Genomic DNA, 17,879 nt, shown 5'->3' on the forward strand with positions numbered 1-17,879 from the left:
CGTGCTTGGCGAGGAGCGGGGAAAGTTGGATGAATTCCTGGAGATTTCATCACACGACTTTATCTTTAATTAAAGATTCAGCGTTAATCCCTGGCGACGCCACAACAATCCCGAAGGCCGGGCAACCTCCTGGCACAATTCTTTCAAGAAAACCAAAATCCCAGCTCACACTGAACAGGGAGAATCTCTGCCAGTAACAACCCGGTCCAGACCCAGGTGCAGCTCACTCAGTCTGGATTGTCAGCGTGGCCTGGGCTATCTGGCAGCTGTGCCCTTTAAAATTCCCCTTTCCCTGCAGGGTGAATGGCACCCCGTCCCGTCCCTTCCCTTCCTGCGGGATGGCTGAATTTTTCACAGGTCACACTGTGGCAGATCTCTGTGCTGAGCCAGGAAAAGGGTCCTATCACAGTCAGTCCATTTTGGTCAATTTCTTGGCATAGGGTTTTAAAGCTGGTAAATGTCACGATTTCAGAGATTTAAACACACCCCGGTGTTGTACCTGCAGTGAGCCTGACCCACAAGAGAGTTGTGGGGAGTTACAAGGTTTGTATAAGGGAGGGTGTTGCCATCCTTAAAGGGTCTGTCGACACTAGGGGGCTAGTGTAGACGTGCCCTTTCTTCCGTGTTGCTGCTGGCTGTGGTGCTGCCTTCCGAGCTGGGCTGCTGAAAAGCAGCAGCTGCTGGCTGGGATCCCAGCTCTGCAGGCAGCAGCAACACAGAAGTAAGGATGACATGGTAGGGCATTGCTACCCTCACTTCTGCACTGCTGCTGCAGGACGTTGCCTCTATCTGCTGTCGCTCTCTGGCTATCTGGTGCGGAAGGCAATAAAACAGCAAGGGTGGCCATAACCTTGCACACTGCCCCCGCAGCTCCCTTTTGGGTTGGGACCCCCGTTTGAGGAACACTCCCTGTGAAATCCACATCGCATGGGGGGAACCACGCCGAAGGAGGTTTCACGCTCTGGGATGCCTTTTCCATGCCCATGAATTGGGCAGAGTCCTACCCGTGAGGACACCTCCCGCTGGTGTGCTCTGGCAGAGACTACAGGACTGCTCTGGTTTTACACCCATTCCACCCCAACTCTGTTTCTGGGGGGCTGTTTCTAGGGCATCTCAGCTGGAGATGGCTCCGATCCATTCTGTGGGTGTTCCAGAGAAAGGGCTGGTGGGCTCGTCGTCTCCGGCCACACTCAGGCACCCTGCACTGGAGGGGGGACTGGCTCTCTGAGCCAACACATCCTGCCACCACCCTCTGTGCTGTTCGGGGGCGCTCAGCAGCCCGGGGCTGCTCTGTGCCCAGGCCTTGCAAACAACACTGCTGACGCTGGCTGCTTCTGCCCGTCTGCGTGGCAATATAAATATCCTTCCATTTTTTGCTGAGTACCCTAAAAGAGGACTGGATTTCCCTTACGCCTAATATTTTTGGGCAAAAGAGAAATTGCTTCGGGCTGTAAAAAGGTAATGCCTTTCAAGCAAAAGTGGGCCGCTAGGAGCTCACACTATTTTAAGATCATGGTTTACCAGATCGCATTTTAAAAAGCCTCCGAAGCATCAATAGCTTTGAAAAACAAGGGTCTGGAAACAGTTCTGCTCCAATCAGCCGTCTATTGCGCCGCTCTCGAATTTATGCTCTTCACAGATTCTGAGCTCGGAAGGGAACGTTATGCCCCTATAGCGCACGGGTGGGCAAAAGGGCCTCTGGCCTGCCAAGTGGGTTGATCCAGCCCACGGAGATCCTGCTGCTCCCCTGCCCCCAGGCCAATTAGAGCCTGGGAGTGGGGGGAAGTGCATGAAGTTTTCTCTGCCCTGCCAGGAACATGTGGCACTTAGAAGTGTCACGTGCTCCTGGCAGGGCAGGAGGAGACTTGGTGCATTCCTCCGCCACCAAGCCCTGATTGGTCTGGGGGCAAAAGGGGGAAGTGGCCTCAGGGGAACCTCTGGTGGGGGAGGGGACAAAGACTTTACGTGCTCCCCCACCCCCAGACTAATCATGGTCTGAGTGTGGGGAAGTAGGGAAGTATCCTGGCTCCGTCCCTTCTGCTTGGGGCTCTGCTCCTTCCGGTGTGGCCTGGGGCCACTTCAAAAATTTCTGAAGTGGCCCCTGGTAAAAAATTATTGCCCACCCCTGATCTATTCTGGTCCCTGCAGACCACAGACAGGGGAATTTCACCCACCGATTTCTGTACTGAGCCCAACTGTGGCTGAGCTAGAGCGTGCGTGTTAGGAAAACACCCCGTCGTGAGGGACAGACTGCAAGGGATGCAGAACCTACCACATTCCCTGGCTAGCAGTGGCAATGGTGAATTAAACTCATTGTTAAACATTAGAACCTCCTTCTCGCCCATTACTGCTAATGATGGGAGCCGGGCAGAGAAAGACATTCCAAGTCCAGAAGGGTCCAGGTATTTTGAAAGCTGAGTTTGTTCAGATTTGGAATCAAGCTCAAAATTCTCCACGAAAGGGAACAGAGTCCCAGACTTGGGGCAGTCTGCATGGCAAGCTGCCACGGAGCCCCCCACCCCAAAAGGCCCAGGGATACCAGGCTCTCTGTTCCCTCTGTAAAGTACTTCGAGGTCCTCTGATGAGAAGAGCTCACAAATTAAGGTATGTCAATTGCGTAGCTTATTTTGAAATAGCTTATAGAATCATAGAATCATAGAACCATAGAGCTGGAAGAGACCTCAGAAGGTCATCAAGTCCAGCCCCCTGCCCTAGGCAGGACCAATCCCAACTAAATCAACCCAGCCAGGGCTTTGTCAAGCCGAGACTTAAACACCTGTAGGGATGGAGACTCCACTACTTCCCTTATTTCTGAATTGGGAGCATCTACACAGGACTTATTTTGAAACAGAGCGTTCTTCCTCAAACTTCCCTTCCTCTTCGTACAATGAGGGTAACAGGAGTTGGAGTAAGAAGTCCTCCAGCTTGACAGTATTTTGACATTATTTTAAAATAACTGCCTGATGTGTAGACGCACACACTAGTTATTTCAAAATAATGTTGCTGTGTAGATGTACCTTTGTGATCATTCCTGGGGTTGGCAGCAGAGGTAGATGCAGGGCCCAGAAGTCTGGAGTACCAGCCCCTTGCTTTAACCACTAGACAGCCCCACCGCACTTTTATTTATACCCTTGTCCCTTTAAAACTTCCCCGCAGGAGTAGTTCCTCCTAGAACGCAGTTCATGCTCATTCTCAGGGCTCATGATCAATCATAGAACACAAGAACTGGAAGGGATCTCAAGAGGTCATTGAGTCCAGTCCCCTGCCCTCACGGCAGGACACAGTACGATCTAGACCATCCCTGATAGACGTCTATCTAACCTGCTCTTAAATATCTCCAGAGATGGAGATTCCGCAACCTCCTTAGGCAACTTATTCCAGTGTTTAGCCACCCTGACAGGCAGGAAGTTTTTCCTAGTGTCCAACCTAAACCTCCCTTGCTGCAGTTTAAGCCCATTCATTGCTTCTTGTCCTAGCCTAAGAGGCCAAGGAGAACAATTTTTCTCCCTCCTCCTTGTGACACCCGTTTAGATACCTGAAAACTGCTATCATGTTCCCTCTCAGTCTTCTCCTTTCCAAACTAAACAAGCCCAATTCCTTCAGTCTTCCCTCACACGTCATGTTCTCTAGACCTTTCATCATTCTTGTTGCTCTTCTCTGGACCCTCTCCTATTTCTCCACATCTTTCTTGAAATGTCGTGCCCAGAACTGGACACAAGACTCCAGCTGAGGCCTCATCAGCGCAGAGCAGAGCGGAAGAATAACTTCTCGTGTCTTGCTCACAACACTCCTGTTCATGCAGCCCGGAATCATGATGGGGGAGGGTGGAATGGGATACTTCTTCTTTCTGTGTTGTGTCTATTCTATAGGGCCTGATCCTCTGCAGTACTGAGCGCCTCCCAGGCGCCTCTGGGCCCTGCGCAGGATCGGGAGAACTCTGCTGTCTGTCAATCTGACTCTATCTCCGCTATGAAATAACCACCAAACAAAATCAATGCCGAGTTCAATTTTGTAATCATAATAATTACATAGCTGCGAAAAAAACAGACCCAACTCCCTCAGGACCAGCTCGTGTTTTAGCAAATCCTACAAGAAGCCTGCCTCGGTGAACAAGAGGCTGCAGCTGGCTCTTACATTGTACAATTAACCCCTGCTTTGCAGAACGGAGCCGAGAGTAAAAGTCATTAAGCTCAGAGGTGATAACCGGGCCTGGCTGGGCCACACGTCAGCCTCCAGCTGGTCGCGCCAGATAGAAAGGGTCATAATTACTGTCCAGTGCCAGGTTACAGGGAGTTTAATGAGGACTTGGCTTGCCTGCGGGTGAATGTCCATAATGATATCGCACCTTGCAAGGCTGGAAGGAGCTAATTGCCTTCCAATTTTCCAGTTCATTCATAGGATTCCTCATTAACCAGCAGCCTGGAGACTTGAAGAGACCCTTAGTTTACATCTACCCTGCCACCAGCCCCCCATCCTCCTCCAGTGGTGAGCCTCAAAGGGCCACATTGGGGGGAGGGCTAGCTCAGCGGTTTGAGCATTGGCCAATGAAACCCAGGGTTGTGAGCTCAATCCTTGAGGAGGCCATTTAGGGTCCTGGGGGAAATCTGTCAGGGATTGTACTTGCTCCTGTTGTGAGGGCAGGGGGCTGGACTTGATAACCTCTCAAGGTCCCTTCCATCTCTATGAGATGGTATATCTCCATGTACATATAAATATAAAACTCACTGGGACTTGTGCTAGGGGGCTAAAACTAGCAGTGCTGCCATTCCCACTAGGGCCTGAAAGCACTAATTTTTCTACCCACATGTGGAATAAACGTGTATGCACACAGAGGCAAGTGTGAATGTGCACCATTGGTAGGAACAAAAAACCTAGGTGTGGGTGCTCTGCTAATCAACTGGGTGGCTTTGAATTTCTCGAGTGGCCATGCGCACACACAGCTTACAGTCACCCCAAGACACACAAGTGATTCAAAGAGGTAGCCAATCATCCAACTGCCCTCGGGATTCATTCTTAAAAACTGTCTAGAGAGCCAGTCACCAAACGTAGCCAACGGTAGACCCAGAATGGTGATACGAAACGGAGACCTACACGCCCTCCTTCCAGGAAGCAAATTTTTACCTCAGAGCAAGTTCACCTCACAGTGTGTGAGCTTCAAAGCGAGGCCTCTCAGCTAGCAGAACCGATAGGGCAACACTGCCAGTGACAAAACCCTTTACACACCACTTCAGGTGTAAGTTCATCCCTCTAGGTCAGTGTTTCTTAAACTGTGTTCAGTGGCACACTGGTGTGGCACGAGGCAGTTGGAGGTGTGCCACGGAGAACAACAGAATTCCAAATGGCCGCTCTTAAAAGGGTAGGCGACCTTTTTTTTTGCTCAATAATTTTCCCCCCAACCCTTTTTTCCCCCTCTCAATAACTTTCTCCCATCCCTTCTCCCTCCCTGATCTTTTTTTTTTTGCTCAGCCAAAAATCCTTGGTGTTTCTCATAAAAAAAATATTGTTTGGTGTTTCTCGGTCTTAAAAAGTTTAAGAAACACTGCTCTAGTTCATGCCAGCTTGTCCGGGTACCTCCCTCTCTTCTCCATCTCTCATTCAGAGCATGACATTCCCAGCACCAATGAGCCCGAATGAAAGGAAGCTTCGGCATCACTTGGCACAATGCGTTTGTGCATCATCACTTTTACAAATTTCCTGTTTTTTTTTAAATTCCAAAGCTGCCTTCAGCTTTGCAAAGTGTTCGTTGTGGGATTCTTAATATGGATGAAGAGAATTATGGGATGCCCATAATACATTCAGGTAAGGTAGCTCCCCAACATGATATCAGTACCCTGCCCATATGACACATTAGCTGCTGTGTTCTACCCCTAGCATGTATGCATTGGCTAACAGAACCGAACCCCCTCCAAATTGCTTCAAAGAGATTTTAACTCCAGACTTCAAAGAGAAGCCTCAGAACTGTCATGCATGCTTAAATTTAACACTTTACGTATGGGCCTTAACAAAGATGCTAATGATCACAAAGATTACAAAGATAGCTTCCCCAATTATCACCCCTAATATCATTACCTCACAGATACTAACCTTCCCCCCTCACCTCCTCTCTGTTCTAAAATCTCATTTGTCAATTATATATGTGTTCACTTTTTTTGATTGTATCCCTTTGGTATATATGGTTGTGCCAATTCTCTTCCACAATTTGATCTGAGGAAGTGGGTCTGGCCCACGAAAGCTCATCACCTAATAAACCATCTTGTTAGTCTCTAAAGTGCTGCATAGTCCTGTTTTTTGTTCCAACCCACTCCAGTTATGCTTCATCATGTTCGCTTCCCAGTACCAGCCTGAACCCCCCCCGATGCCCTTTTCATTGGAGCACGCTGGCATGGGAGGGGCTTTCCAGGGAGCAGGGCTATTGGGTAGGGAGCAGGAGGCACTTATGAAGTTGCTCCTCTGTCCCTGCAGATGCCCAGATCACATCCAGAGCAAGGGACCCGGAGCCCCTCTGAGCCCACAGAGACATGGCAAGCCACGTCAGGGGTTAGTGCAGCAGTCTGACATGGAGCCAGGGAGGTCGTTCTTGCTAGCCCCCTGCTCCCTCAGAGCCCAGACAGGTAAGAACCGATCACCGCCAGGAGCAACGTCACGCCGTCCGAACGCAGGCGCCGCGCCACGGAAACCAATTGCTGCGCCAGCTGCAACCCAGGTGCCTTCAGAGCCCACTCGCCCTGCAGGGTGAATTCCATCCGTGAACCTGGAGCCCCCTCCCGCCAGGCTAGAGGGGATTCTCCAAGGCTCTTTAGTGGATGCACTCAGCCTCACCAAGGAGAGCTGTCAATCATTCCCTGTATGGGGGGGTCTGACTGCCCAGGGTGGGTCCTATGCCAGTCAGCAGAACCTGGATATTTTGAGCCCCCTCCCCTCCGATCCAGCCCTTCCAGAAGAGGAGTGTGGCTGTGCCCCCGAGGTTAAGAGCCCTGCTACTGTGCGTTGCTATTACACTCCGAGGCTGCTCTGGGGCACTTGAATCAAAGATAATGCGGCCCTAAAGCCGTCGGGGAAAAGCCAACCTCTGCCTAGTCTCACCTGCCCTAATGGGCTACGTGACCTGCAGCCCAGCCCCGACTGGCCGATGACACCTGGCAGCTGACAGGCGGGGCAGTGAGGAAGGAGCAAGCACCCTGGGGTCACGGCACCAGCCGGATTAAGGCAGAAGGTGAGGACAGAGCCAAAGGATAAAAGCAAACCCGGGAGAACGGGGCCCCAGCTGTTCACATGGGGAGAGCACAAAGAGGATCAGCCTCTGGCAGCACACAGCTGAGGTGTGCCCCCTCCCTGCCCTGCCACCATGCAAACCCCAGCACGCGAGCGCCCCGCCCCGCCGCCAGGCCCCTACCTCCATCAGGTCGATTAGCCACAAGAGCCGCTCCTGGGGGAGCAGATCCACACGGACAAAAAGGGGAAAAAACAGAACGTTAGGGAGGAGGCAGAACAAACCCAGGACATGAACACAATGTGGCCCAAGCCCTTCCCCCCACCCCCGGGGCAGGCATCGGGGTGTCTCCCGTGCAGTTAAATTAAGGCACCGAGCGCTTTGTTCTGAGAGCCGCGCAGGGACGTGGGGCCAAGGAACCGGCATCAGGGGGCTGCCTGGGCTCGCTCCTGGCTTTGACAGACATAACCGGCCCCCTGGAGTTCACGCCATCATCTCCGCCTCCTGCACCACTGGAGCAAAGGGCCGGGCCAGGCACAGGACTGCCTGGCCACGCTGGTTGCTGGGGTTGCTCTAGACGGAGGCTGCGAGTCTCAGGAGCAGCAAGCAAGAGCCAGGATTATGGGAAGAGAAGTTGCGTTACCTGCCCTGGCTTCCCTGCAGCCCCCGGAGCAAGCCCTGGGCTGATTCCCGGCCCGTGCGATCCCGCAGACCCGGGGAATGGCTGCAAGGGCTCCCAGCAGGAGTAATTTGGGAGAGGGCTGCTCACGCTGACTCCCACGTTCGGAAGCGTCATCCCGGCAGAGAGCAGTTAGCTGCTGCCCAGCACAGCTAGCGATCGCGTGGGGGGAAGGGCGGAAGGCAGCCACCCGCCGATTTGAGATTTGAAATATTTCCCAGCCTTCCTGATCCCCTCTTGTCATAATTGGCCTTCGCAGGGCGACCGCCCCTCCTTTGCCAGCACCCACGGGTGACCTGCGATGGCACTTGGCAGGGGCACTGCCTAACGGTGCCCTGCCAAAATTTTAATTGCCCCCATCCCCCTCTGGGTAGCCCCCCCGCATCCTCTTCCCCCCACATGCACCAGCTGCCCTTGCCAGCGCCCTCTTCCACAGCTCTGGCGATATTGGGCAGAGGAGGCTGCTGGCATACGAGTGATTCTGGAGTTTGGCTTGGTCCAGTGTTTGGCTTTAATCCACCCCGGTGGCGCAGAAGGGATTAACTCCCACGGAGGCTGGAAAACCGCTCCCAGGGCTGCTCGGAGCTCAAATCCGGCTGCCTCGTCCCCCAGAAAGACCCCTCTGCGTCTCCCCTCTTGGCTGCGGAGCCAACCCCGTCTGTTTTCCGACTGCCCCTCTCGCCGCGCGTCTCTGCCAGCAGCCCCTGGCACCTGCTCTTTTCACGGAAGTTTTAATTTCCCAGGCAGCTAATGTCTTTCTGATGGAAGGCGTTTTACGGCTGGGAAATTAATTTTGGGGCCGCACCGCTGCACACTTCGAGGTGATTATGATAACTTAATTAGACCGTGCTCACCGAGGCAGGCCGGCGACCGTAACGGAGCCACAGACGTGCCGGGAGGAGGAGGACGGGTAGGGAATGCAGATGGGATGGGGAAGGAGGGGGCCAGGGGCCTGTGTGTTTATGGGGCAAGAGGGGCAGTTGTTTCAAGGAACAGTGAGTACCACGACAATAACGGCAAGCCAGGGTCGGGCCAGGCAGATGGAGCCTATGTCCGTGCCATGAAAATTGGAGGGTGGTGATATAGGGTGGGATTTGCAAGCAGGCTTGGCTGGCCACTCCCCCCGTGTGTGTGCGACCGGGGAGTTGGTGCCCGATCTCAACCCTTCTCTTGCCGAGATGAGGGCCCCATCTCCAAGCTCTCACCACCTCTTCGGTTCCCAAGAGCCTGCAGAGGACCCTTCCCCAAAGTCCTGGTGGATCATCTCCGAGTCCCACGCCCCCTCCAGCTGACCTCTCCTTGCAGACCTCTCCTGATGCTTGGAGGACTTACAGCTGGACCCTCCCTAGCAAAACCCGGTGCTGCCGCCTCCTGCTTGTTCAGTTCCCTTTGGGCCACCGTGGCAGGCGGGTGGAGCCCCTTCTAATGCACTGGCCCCCTGCACGGCAGAGCTCGGCCCCGCAACCACCACCAGCAGGCATGGGACTGCTGAAATGCTCCCGGGGCGAGCGTGTGCATTCTCCATGTGCTCCAAGGGTCTCTCTCTTTGCCCTGACGAGGGTCCATCAGTATCACACACACAGAGGCCAGGGGAGATCTCGGGGCATGAGTCTGATGCTTCTGCATCATTTCTGGCTCCTGGCCAGCCCCACGCCTGTTCCTGAGCCCATGTGTCTGACCCCAGGAGTAGAGCGACCAGGTGAGCCTTTCCATGCCAAACACGACCTTCCCCAGCATTATAGCGAGGCATCTGGGAGTCACCGTTACAGAGTTTGCCCATTAGGAGCCAGGCACTGGCCAATCAGAGCTGGCATGTGGCCATCCACAGTGGCCCAGTATCTCTTGCTTCAGTGGGAGACATTTCCTCCTCTCAAACAGTTCCCAGCGGATTCTGCCGAGCCGTGGAGGAGGGGGTGGGCTGGGGGTTGGAAGGTAGATTTTTCCAGGATGCCTGTAGGAGTTTGCTCCTGCCTTGAGGCCCGCACAGTTTGACCAGGCAGCAGTTTTAGAGCCAAGCCAGCAATCCCATTCTCCTCCCAGCACCACCTCGGAGCCACCTCTGCACAAGAGACCAGGGTCTCCAGGATGCCTTCAGCCGGCTGCCGGAGCGGAGTCACCGTGAGCACGAAGGCGGGAGAGGGCGGGGAGCTTGGAGCTCGTTCTGGGGACCTGATGGGGAGCAGGTTTGCAGAGGGTTTTTTGTGGGGATAGGGGTTCAGACAGGAGGACGTCACAGGAGGGGGCCTTCCAGGGGACGCAAGATGGTTCCGGAAGCCGACTGGGATTGGCAGGAAAGCCCTGAGGGAAAGGGAAGCGCACTTACCCGGGCCGAGCTGACGGTGGTGGCGGTGAAGTGGCTGCCAGTGGAGGAGCCGGTGTCGCTGCAGGACGTCACGGAGTAGGAGTCGGCGCTGGGCACCGAGGCCTGCCGGGCCTTCATGGACTCGATCTCCCGCTTCAGCACCAGGTTGTCAAAGCGATCCAGGTCCTGCGGGGCAACCAGGCCCCTCACCTCGGAGAGCAGCGAGAACTGCAGGGAGGGGAGGGCAAAGCCAACCCTGAGACGGTGCCTGGGCGGCCTGGAGGGTCTCTTTTTTTAACCCCTTGGTGCCAACCACGCCCTTTGCCGCCAGGCCTCCAAGGAGGCTCCCACAGTACTTACAGCTTCACACCCTCACACAATGGCCACGTGTGCTCCAGTCACAATGCAGGCCGCTGACCACGGTGCATGTGCAAATGCTGCACTGAAACCTGGGTACATCAAACCCAGCGGAGTCCCCCCCCGAAACGTGCTCTTAGCCCAGCCTGACCCAGGGCTGCAGAAACCCCAGGAAATTGACCATCCATTTGCTTTTCACTGTTCCCTCCTCCGGCAGTGGACTCCATCCCCCTACCCCCTGGTGCTGGGTCTCCCTGCCTCACCTTGGCATGGGTGTTGAGTAGCTCGAAGAGAGCCATGACCAGGGAGTCCACCGAGATGTTGGTCTCCTTGTACTCGTCCAGGTAGTAGGCCATGGTCGCCCGCTCTTGTTCGTTCAGCAGGTGGCGAGCTTGCTCCTCGAGCATGACACGGGTCTGGTTCACCAGGCTGCTCAGCGTCACCTGGGAGCCGGCCAGGCCCCTGTAAAACACGGGCTGAAAGAGAACAGGCGGGAACCGGGTTACAACCGAGAAACGGGCCCCAGAAATGCAACAGCAACAGAGAGGTTGCAGGTGATGCCGCATTAACATCTCCCGCAACCCTGGACCTCTGATCAGCTGTTCCCGGCCAGCTTTGTCAAGGCTGAACTGAACTGAGAGCTGGGGACAGGTGCCTGATTGGCAGCCGGCCTAGAGGCCGAAGGCGTCTTATCTTCAGAACAGGCGCAGCATGGGCAGCAGCAGAGCCATCTTTCCCAGCATGCCTCAGTCCAGGCCAGGAGGGAGCAGGGTGAGGAGAGAGTGGCCTTCTGGGCTGTTTGACACTCAGCCGCCCTGCTCAGGCTCCCACCGGGGCAGCGTTTGTGAGGCAGACACGGAATGCAAAGGGCGAGCTCATTTCGTGCTGGCCACCAGGCGGCAAAGACTAAAACCTCCTGTGACCAGGGACTCCGCCACCAAGGGCAGTAGTGCCTAGCGGTTAGCCCATCCCCCGCCTGGCATGGCCCTTTCTGGGCGCAGAAGGGTTTGAAAGACGAAGGCTCCTGGGAATGAAGGGGGTGGGGGGCAGAGCAAGTGTCCCTCTCCCCCAGCCCACGGGGAGTGGCGCAGCACGAAGGCTGCCTGCTCCTCAGGTGCTGGTGGGAGCAGGAATGGGCGGCTAATTGTTCTGCTGCAGGAAGCGGGCAAAGGCTTTCGTCACAGTGGCAGCTCCAGGAGAAGGCCGGGGGGGGGGGGGAACCCCTCCCCCTGAAGGAGAACACAAACAATTCACCTCAGGCTGAGGTACCTGGGAGAAAACCCGCTCCAGAGAGAGGGCTGGGGGGCTCTGGCCAGTCCCAGGTAAGAGGCTGCAAGAAGGGCTGGGAACAGCTCTGAAGGGGGTGCCGCTGTAGCGGGCAAAGCAGCAGCAGCGAGAAGCCCTTGATTCCAGGCAGGGAGGGGAGACTCCCAAGATCCGGGGGAAGATGCTGAGAGGTTTGGCAAAGGGAAAGAGCGGCCCAGCGAAAATGGCACAGGGACTGAGGGAAAACCCTCGGCCGCCTACACTGGGCTGGACCGGCGTTCCCCTCCCCTGCCCCAGAGCCAGGGCGAAGGTGTGGGCTTCAGAAAGGGTAAGAGGCCCAAAGATCAGGGGCCCCAGAAGGAGTTTAAGGCCCAGCCTCAAAAGCCACCAGACTGGGGGCCCTATCCAGCACTTTTCTGTCAACCCCAGAAGGGGGACGCGCTGAGCAGCCCCTGGCCACGGGTCCTGTGTAGTGACAGACGGTCATGGCACCACAATGACTGCAGGGGGCACTAGACTAAAGTCCTGCGACACCGCCCCCTGGAGGGGAGACATGGCAACAGTGGCATTTTCAAAATCAGCCTCTCCATTTGGGGGCCCAGTTCTGGTCTCCAGCAGCGCTGGGCATTGGCCCTTCCCAAGGAAAATTGGAGCCCTGGGGACTCCGCCTGCTTGGCAAATGGCACTTCTGTGCTGGGCACCCACCCACAAGAGCAACCGGCATCCAAGGCCACTTTGGAAAAACTCTGGCCTTCCTTATTGCCAGGCTGGGTTTGATCTGGTCTCAAAGGGAGGAGGGCTTCATAGCCCACTACCAATCCCCCCCGCTGAGCCAGCCAGCGGGCTCCTAGCTGGGATGCCCATTACGTCCGCTTTAAAAAGCCGCCTTCATTATAAAGCCCAGCGAGAACACAACCCAGGCCGGATTCATTCTTCGCCCTGACACAGGAGTGTCGCTATCGGCTTGATGTCGAGGCGTCCGTCCAAGCCATGGGGTTCTAATACAAACCTTCTCCTCTGGTCCCCGTCCACAGTCTATCACGGGACGAAAGCGCGATACTTCGGGAGAGCGTATTGACTTCCTGCGCAGGAGCGGACTCAGCAGCCAGCTACAGAAATGCCTCCTGTTCGCAGGGCGTCCGTTAACCGCCAGCAGGCGGAGGGGCCTGACGGAGGGCGGGGCGTGGGTAGCGCTATCAGGTAATAGCTGCTCATTCGAGCGGAGGCTCATCTCTCAGCAGCAGAAGCAGGCCCAGTAACAGAGGTCACTTCCCACCTCGCCTCTCCTTCTTGGAGGCATCCCAGCTGAAGATCTCCTGCCCTTGCGGTGAACAGATGGATCGCTCCCTCCTCGGCTGAGACCCCTCACGCCAGGCTCCACTGTGCTCCAGCCAATCTCCGATCACCCCGGCATGGCTGCAGCATCCTCCTGCCAGGCCGTGGCCTAACCATGGCACCGTTTGCCCTCCGGAGCCAGGCCTGGGTACCCGGCTCTGCTAGATGAATGTGGAAGACAAGCAAGGACGGACATCGAAGAACAGGGCTCGGGAGAGGAGACGCGAGGAGCAGAGCTGCTCAGATCCAGGGAGAGATGTGCGCAGCAGCAAATGTGACCTGTGTGAGCAGGTGGGTCGGACGAGGTCACTGCAGGGAACGGTCACTCAGCGGACAAATCAGCCGGGCACTATGACCGTCCCACTACCCGCGAGTACAGAGAAAGGTGGGTAGGTACAAACAGAACCCAGGAGCCCTCACTCCTCCCTGAACTCACATACCTCACAGAAGCAGGTCTAGAACCATGAGTCTCAGGTGGCTGCTTTAACCACTAGACCGCTCTGCCTCTGCCAGTGAGCGGGTGATGTGGACTGTCATGGCTTCTTCCCCACTCTGGCATGATAAATGCAGAAGTGGGGGCCAGCAAGTGTACCCCAAAGCCTTATCTACCAGGCTTTGGTATAAAACTTCCCCCAAAATCTTAAAAACCTAGATTTTGGGAATAAAACTTCCGCTGCCACCACCCAAATATTGATAAAGAAATCAGGGGAAAGATCATCTGGGAAATCTCACCCCTATTATAAAAATCAGGACACACAAGTAACCACTGCCAGGTTAATAAAAAGAAAAGAGAAGACTTTTATTATTACAACAATATTCCTGTTGCAGGCATAATGACTAGATGGGAAGGTAACAAAATATACTCCTGGAGAAACTCCATGGGCCTAGAACTTAGTTACAAAGAAAAGCCAAAACATCTTGTAAGCAGTGCCAAACGTCAGATCCCATACCCCACCCTTAAAACAATAAAGCCTAACGAAACTACCTAAACTTTACCCTATTTACAGAAAATGAAGAATGGTGTCTTGGAGAGAGAGAGACATGCTTGTCCCTCTCTGTAGCTGCAGAGAATACACACGGAGAGACAAAAGGGAGAAAGGAAAAAACCCAAATTCCTTTGTCCCAGTTTGAAAGTCCCACCTACATTCCTACTGGTCACTCCACCTGGCTAGGTGTAGTTAACTCCTTAATCCCCAGGCTGCTGGTTAACCCTCATAACCATGACATGGACCATAACGGCAGTACCCCTGGGTTTCTGCCCAGAAGGTAGTCACGCTCCGTGCTGCAAAGATGCAGGGACTCTCTCACTAGCTTAATGGACTGTGTATTCCTGCTGCCGTAGAGCTAAAATAGGACTGCACAGCAACCGGAGAAACAAAGCGTTTGCCCAGCCCCCTTCAGCCAGCTGGGAAGTTATCCCGTCAATAGTGACTGATTTAGCATCGCACCAATGGCGGCACTGCTCCCTGGGCGAGCGCGCCAGGTGGCCTTCTCCAGGAAAGGACAAAGCAAGATGAAGTGTGTGCGAGGCAGCCAGCCGCTCCGAGCTGAGAGCCACGCCGATTCCAGCTTGGCTGAGCCGAAGGCCTTTTGCTTTTGGAGCCATGGTTAACCTGCAGGGATTTCCCCACGTCTGGGAAAGCAGCAAATCCCTGGCACTGGCTTCCCAGCGGCTGCCCGACCGGCAGTTCCACAAGCTGGTCAGGCTGCTGGAAAGGTCCTGGATGTGTGAACCTAACAGCTGGGCTGGCCCAGCAAGGTAGATTATTACCCTGGTGCCTGTAACCCACACACCTAGTGGGTGTGGGTCACTGTCCCATGGAGTGGCACTTAGAGCACTTACAGTGAGCGCCAGCTGGCTTTACAGTGCCAGCTGTAGCGGCTCCTACACAGAGGTCCCAGGTTCAAATCCACCCTGCGTCAGTTACTCCTGCCCAGAACATTTCCGAGTTCTCAGCTGGCAGTGAAAGGGTGATGCTGAGACGGGTGCCCCTCTGGCCTTTCCAGCACATGCTTGCTCTCCTTAAGGTGGCAGAGTGATCTGTAATCAGGGCCTGGGCCTGCTGGTTTCTCCGCATGTGCTCTTGGCTCAAAATTATCCACCCAGCGGCTGCTCTCAGGCCCCGAGCCATTCCCAGGTCTCTCTCCTGCTGAGGCTGCTTCGGTTTTGCTCCACCTCCGGGTGCAGCCCGAGGGCCAGCACCCACCCCTCGCTTTCAGGGGGGAACCCATCTAACCCCGCCGCTCTGAGCCACAGCTGAACACAAAGCTGTTTTGGGCTGGAGAGTCTCTCCAGGGTCTCAGGAATTGCCGGACGAGGCGGGAGAGACATTTCACGGATACGTGGGAGGCCGCTTTCCCTTCTTCCCAGCCTCGGCTGCAAACCAGGCCCTTATGCTCGGCAGCCACATTCAGGGCATCGGTTGCTACACCCCTCCGCCGAGCACGGACTATAATGTAGGCAGCGGTCCCTGCCCTGTGGGCTCCAGCCGGGCCGTAGGGGGGCCACCAGCAGAGTCATAGCGAACGTGTTATGTGCCCGGCGGCAAAGGCAAAATTTGTGCCTCCCCCCACTGCTGCGGGGGCCCCGAACCTGGCACATGGCTGAGCCCGACCCTGGGAGGAGGGGGGGAGCTTGTACCGTGTCTTCCTCTGCCCCCTCCAGTTTGGGGCTGGGCCCCCGCACGCACTAACCCGCCGGTGGAGATGGAGGAGGGTTGGGCTGGCAGAGGAGAGGTGGGGAGGAGGCTCCAGCCGGTGCTGCGGGCGGAGGAGGAGCAGGCGAGATGAGGGATAATGGGGAATGTAGGGGGACTAAATTGGCACCCCCTTAGCGTGGCACCTGTGGGCAACTGTTCCCCTCCCACTACGCCACAGGCCCCCAGGCAAGATAGAGAACGTGACTCCTAGCTCCGGCGGGCACAGCTGTGCTAGGAGGTCGCACCCAGTGGCGATCCAGGGCTTTGGGGATCTTGGACAGCACAGGGCGTGATGAACCATCCTGGAACCAGAGAATCCCGGGGTCTCCTCGGTCCAACGGCCTCAATGAAAAGAATTTCTTTGACCGTCATTCCTGCTGAACCCTGTCCCACCTTGCCTGGGGTGGGGGAGGAGCGAACAGCTAGCGCCTTTGGGGTGGCGGGTTATAAAGCCACAGCGTGGGTCCTGTGCTGGTTCTCCCACATGCCCAGGGCTGGGCATTAGATCAGCGCCGCAGAGAGACGATCACAGAACACAAGGACGGAAGGGACCTGGAGGGATCATCAAGTCCAGGCCCCTGCCCCCCGGCAGGACCCGGCGGCATCCAGCTCAGCCCTGAGAGCTCTGTCCAACCAGAGCGCAGAGGCGGAGGGAGCTTGCCTGTGCCAGGCAGAGATCTGCAGAGCTCCCTGCTGCCTCCAGGCTCGTGGCCCGGCTGCCCCTGGCCTCGGCGCGCAGTCTAGCCCAGCGCAAGGGTGCACGCGCCGTCTCGGGAATCTGCCAGATGCCCCCATGGCAGAGGAGTTGCTCCCTCCTCTCCCACCTCGGACCTGGCAGGCCCGACAGGGCCCTGGACTGAGGCTGGTGGTTGCCACGCGTCCCTAGAAGCTCAGGACGCTGCTGACCTGCCCCCGTGCCTGCGAGCTTCCAGCGGGCGAGTATGACCCAGGACAGGGCTGCTCTCCATGGGCCCGTGTGAAAGGGAAAGGCAGAGCTGGTGGCACAGCTCCCTGCCCGGCTCCCACCTCCATCCCCTGCCCAGAGGAAGGGCCCCTGGATGGCTGGGGGTGGTCACGCAGGCAGGGGAAGGGGTGTGGCTGCTAGCTCGGGCCTGGCATGGCTGTGGTAGCATGTACCTGCCCTCTGGAGCGCCAAGGCTTTCACACCTGACCCCACTGGACCCAGACCAGCGGTATACACAGCCCCAGCCCCGAATGGCTGGAGCCAGGGGAAGGGTCAGATAATGGATCAGGACCAGCCTGGGATGGAGATGGCTGAAATCGGTTCTACCCTCTGCCGACTCTCGCGCAGTGAGGATGCACCGGTGGGTTCCCGGTCGGTAACCCATCTGCATCCTCTCCTCTCCCCATCAGAGTTCTGGCCTGGAGTTAGGGGGAGCAGAACCCCTCTGTCCCCACCAGCCCATCGTAAGAGCCGGTCTCACGTCCACAGCGCTACGGACAAAGGCTCTGCCTGCGAGTTTCCCATTGCCCGGCAGCCCCAGTCCTCTGGCTCATGAAACAACGCGACGTAGAGATACCTGCAGCTGCCAGCTCTTCCCCAGGCGCGGCTCATGCACTCTGGGGCTCAGCTGTGGTCCTCTACCATGTCCCCCTGAGCGGACACGTCCCCTAAAGACCCAGAGAGCGGGGAACGCGATGTTCCCCTGGCCCTTTGCGAGCGTTTGGCTCCATCCTTCTAGCTTCTGCCTCCTTGAATGTCTCTTCTTCGATGCACAGTAGTGATACGGGAGATCCAGAGGCAGGCACCCCCTAATGCAGCAGACCCCTCCTCTGGAGAGTGGCTTTGGCCAGGCTCCCCACCCCTCTGACCTTGTAACCCATCCGGCAAACAACCGGACTGACCTGCTTGCTGGGAACACAGAACATCCCCCTCCTCGCTGGAGTCCTAATCCCAGTCACTCCCCGCCCAGCTGCAGCCCTGGCACCAGGGTGTGGGCAAGAGGGACGAATAGCCCTGACCACAGAAGGTGGCTGCTGGCAGGGAGGGCAGCAGCCAGTTCTCTTGGT

At 56.3% G+C, this 17,879-nt stretch overlaps 1 protein-coding gene across 3 annotated transcripts in view; it reads right to left on the reverse strand.

The window, feature by feature from the left end:
• The window catches only part of WHRN (whirlin), a 115,182-nt gene that overhangs the window by 21,411 nt on the left and 75,892 nt on the right, over positions 1-17,879 (reverse strand). For 2 of the 3 annotated variants that reach the window (XM_075905665.1, XM_075905667.1), the window contains exons 6-8: positions 10,812-11,024; positions 10,213-10,419; positions 7,394-7,426 (exon numbers count right to left, since the gene is read on the reverse strand). In XM_075905665.1, coding sequence (XP_075761780.1) covers positions 7,394-7,426; positions 10,213-10,419; positions 10,812-11,024 — 453 coding nt within the window. The remainder of the gene's footprint in view (positions 1-7,393; positions 7,427-10,212; positions 10,420-10,811; positions 11,025-17,879) is intronic. The other variant, XM_075905666.1, reaches the window with a different exon arrangement.

The sequence above is a fragment of the Pelodiscus sinensis genome, chromosome 22 (assembly GCF_049634645.1).
Source record: "Pelodiscus sinensis isolate JC-2024 chromosome 22, ASM4963464v1, whole genome shotgun sequence".
Lineage (NCBI taxonomy): Eukaryota > Metazoa > Chordata > Testudines > Trionychidae > Pelodiscus > Pelodiscus sinensis.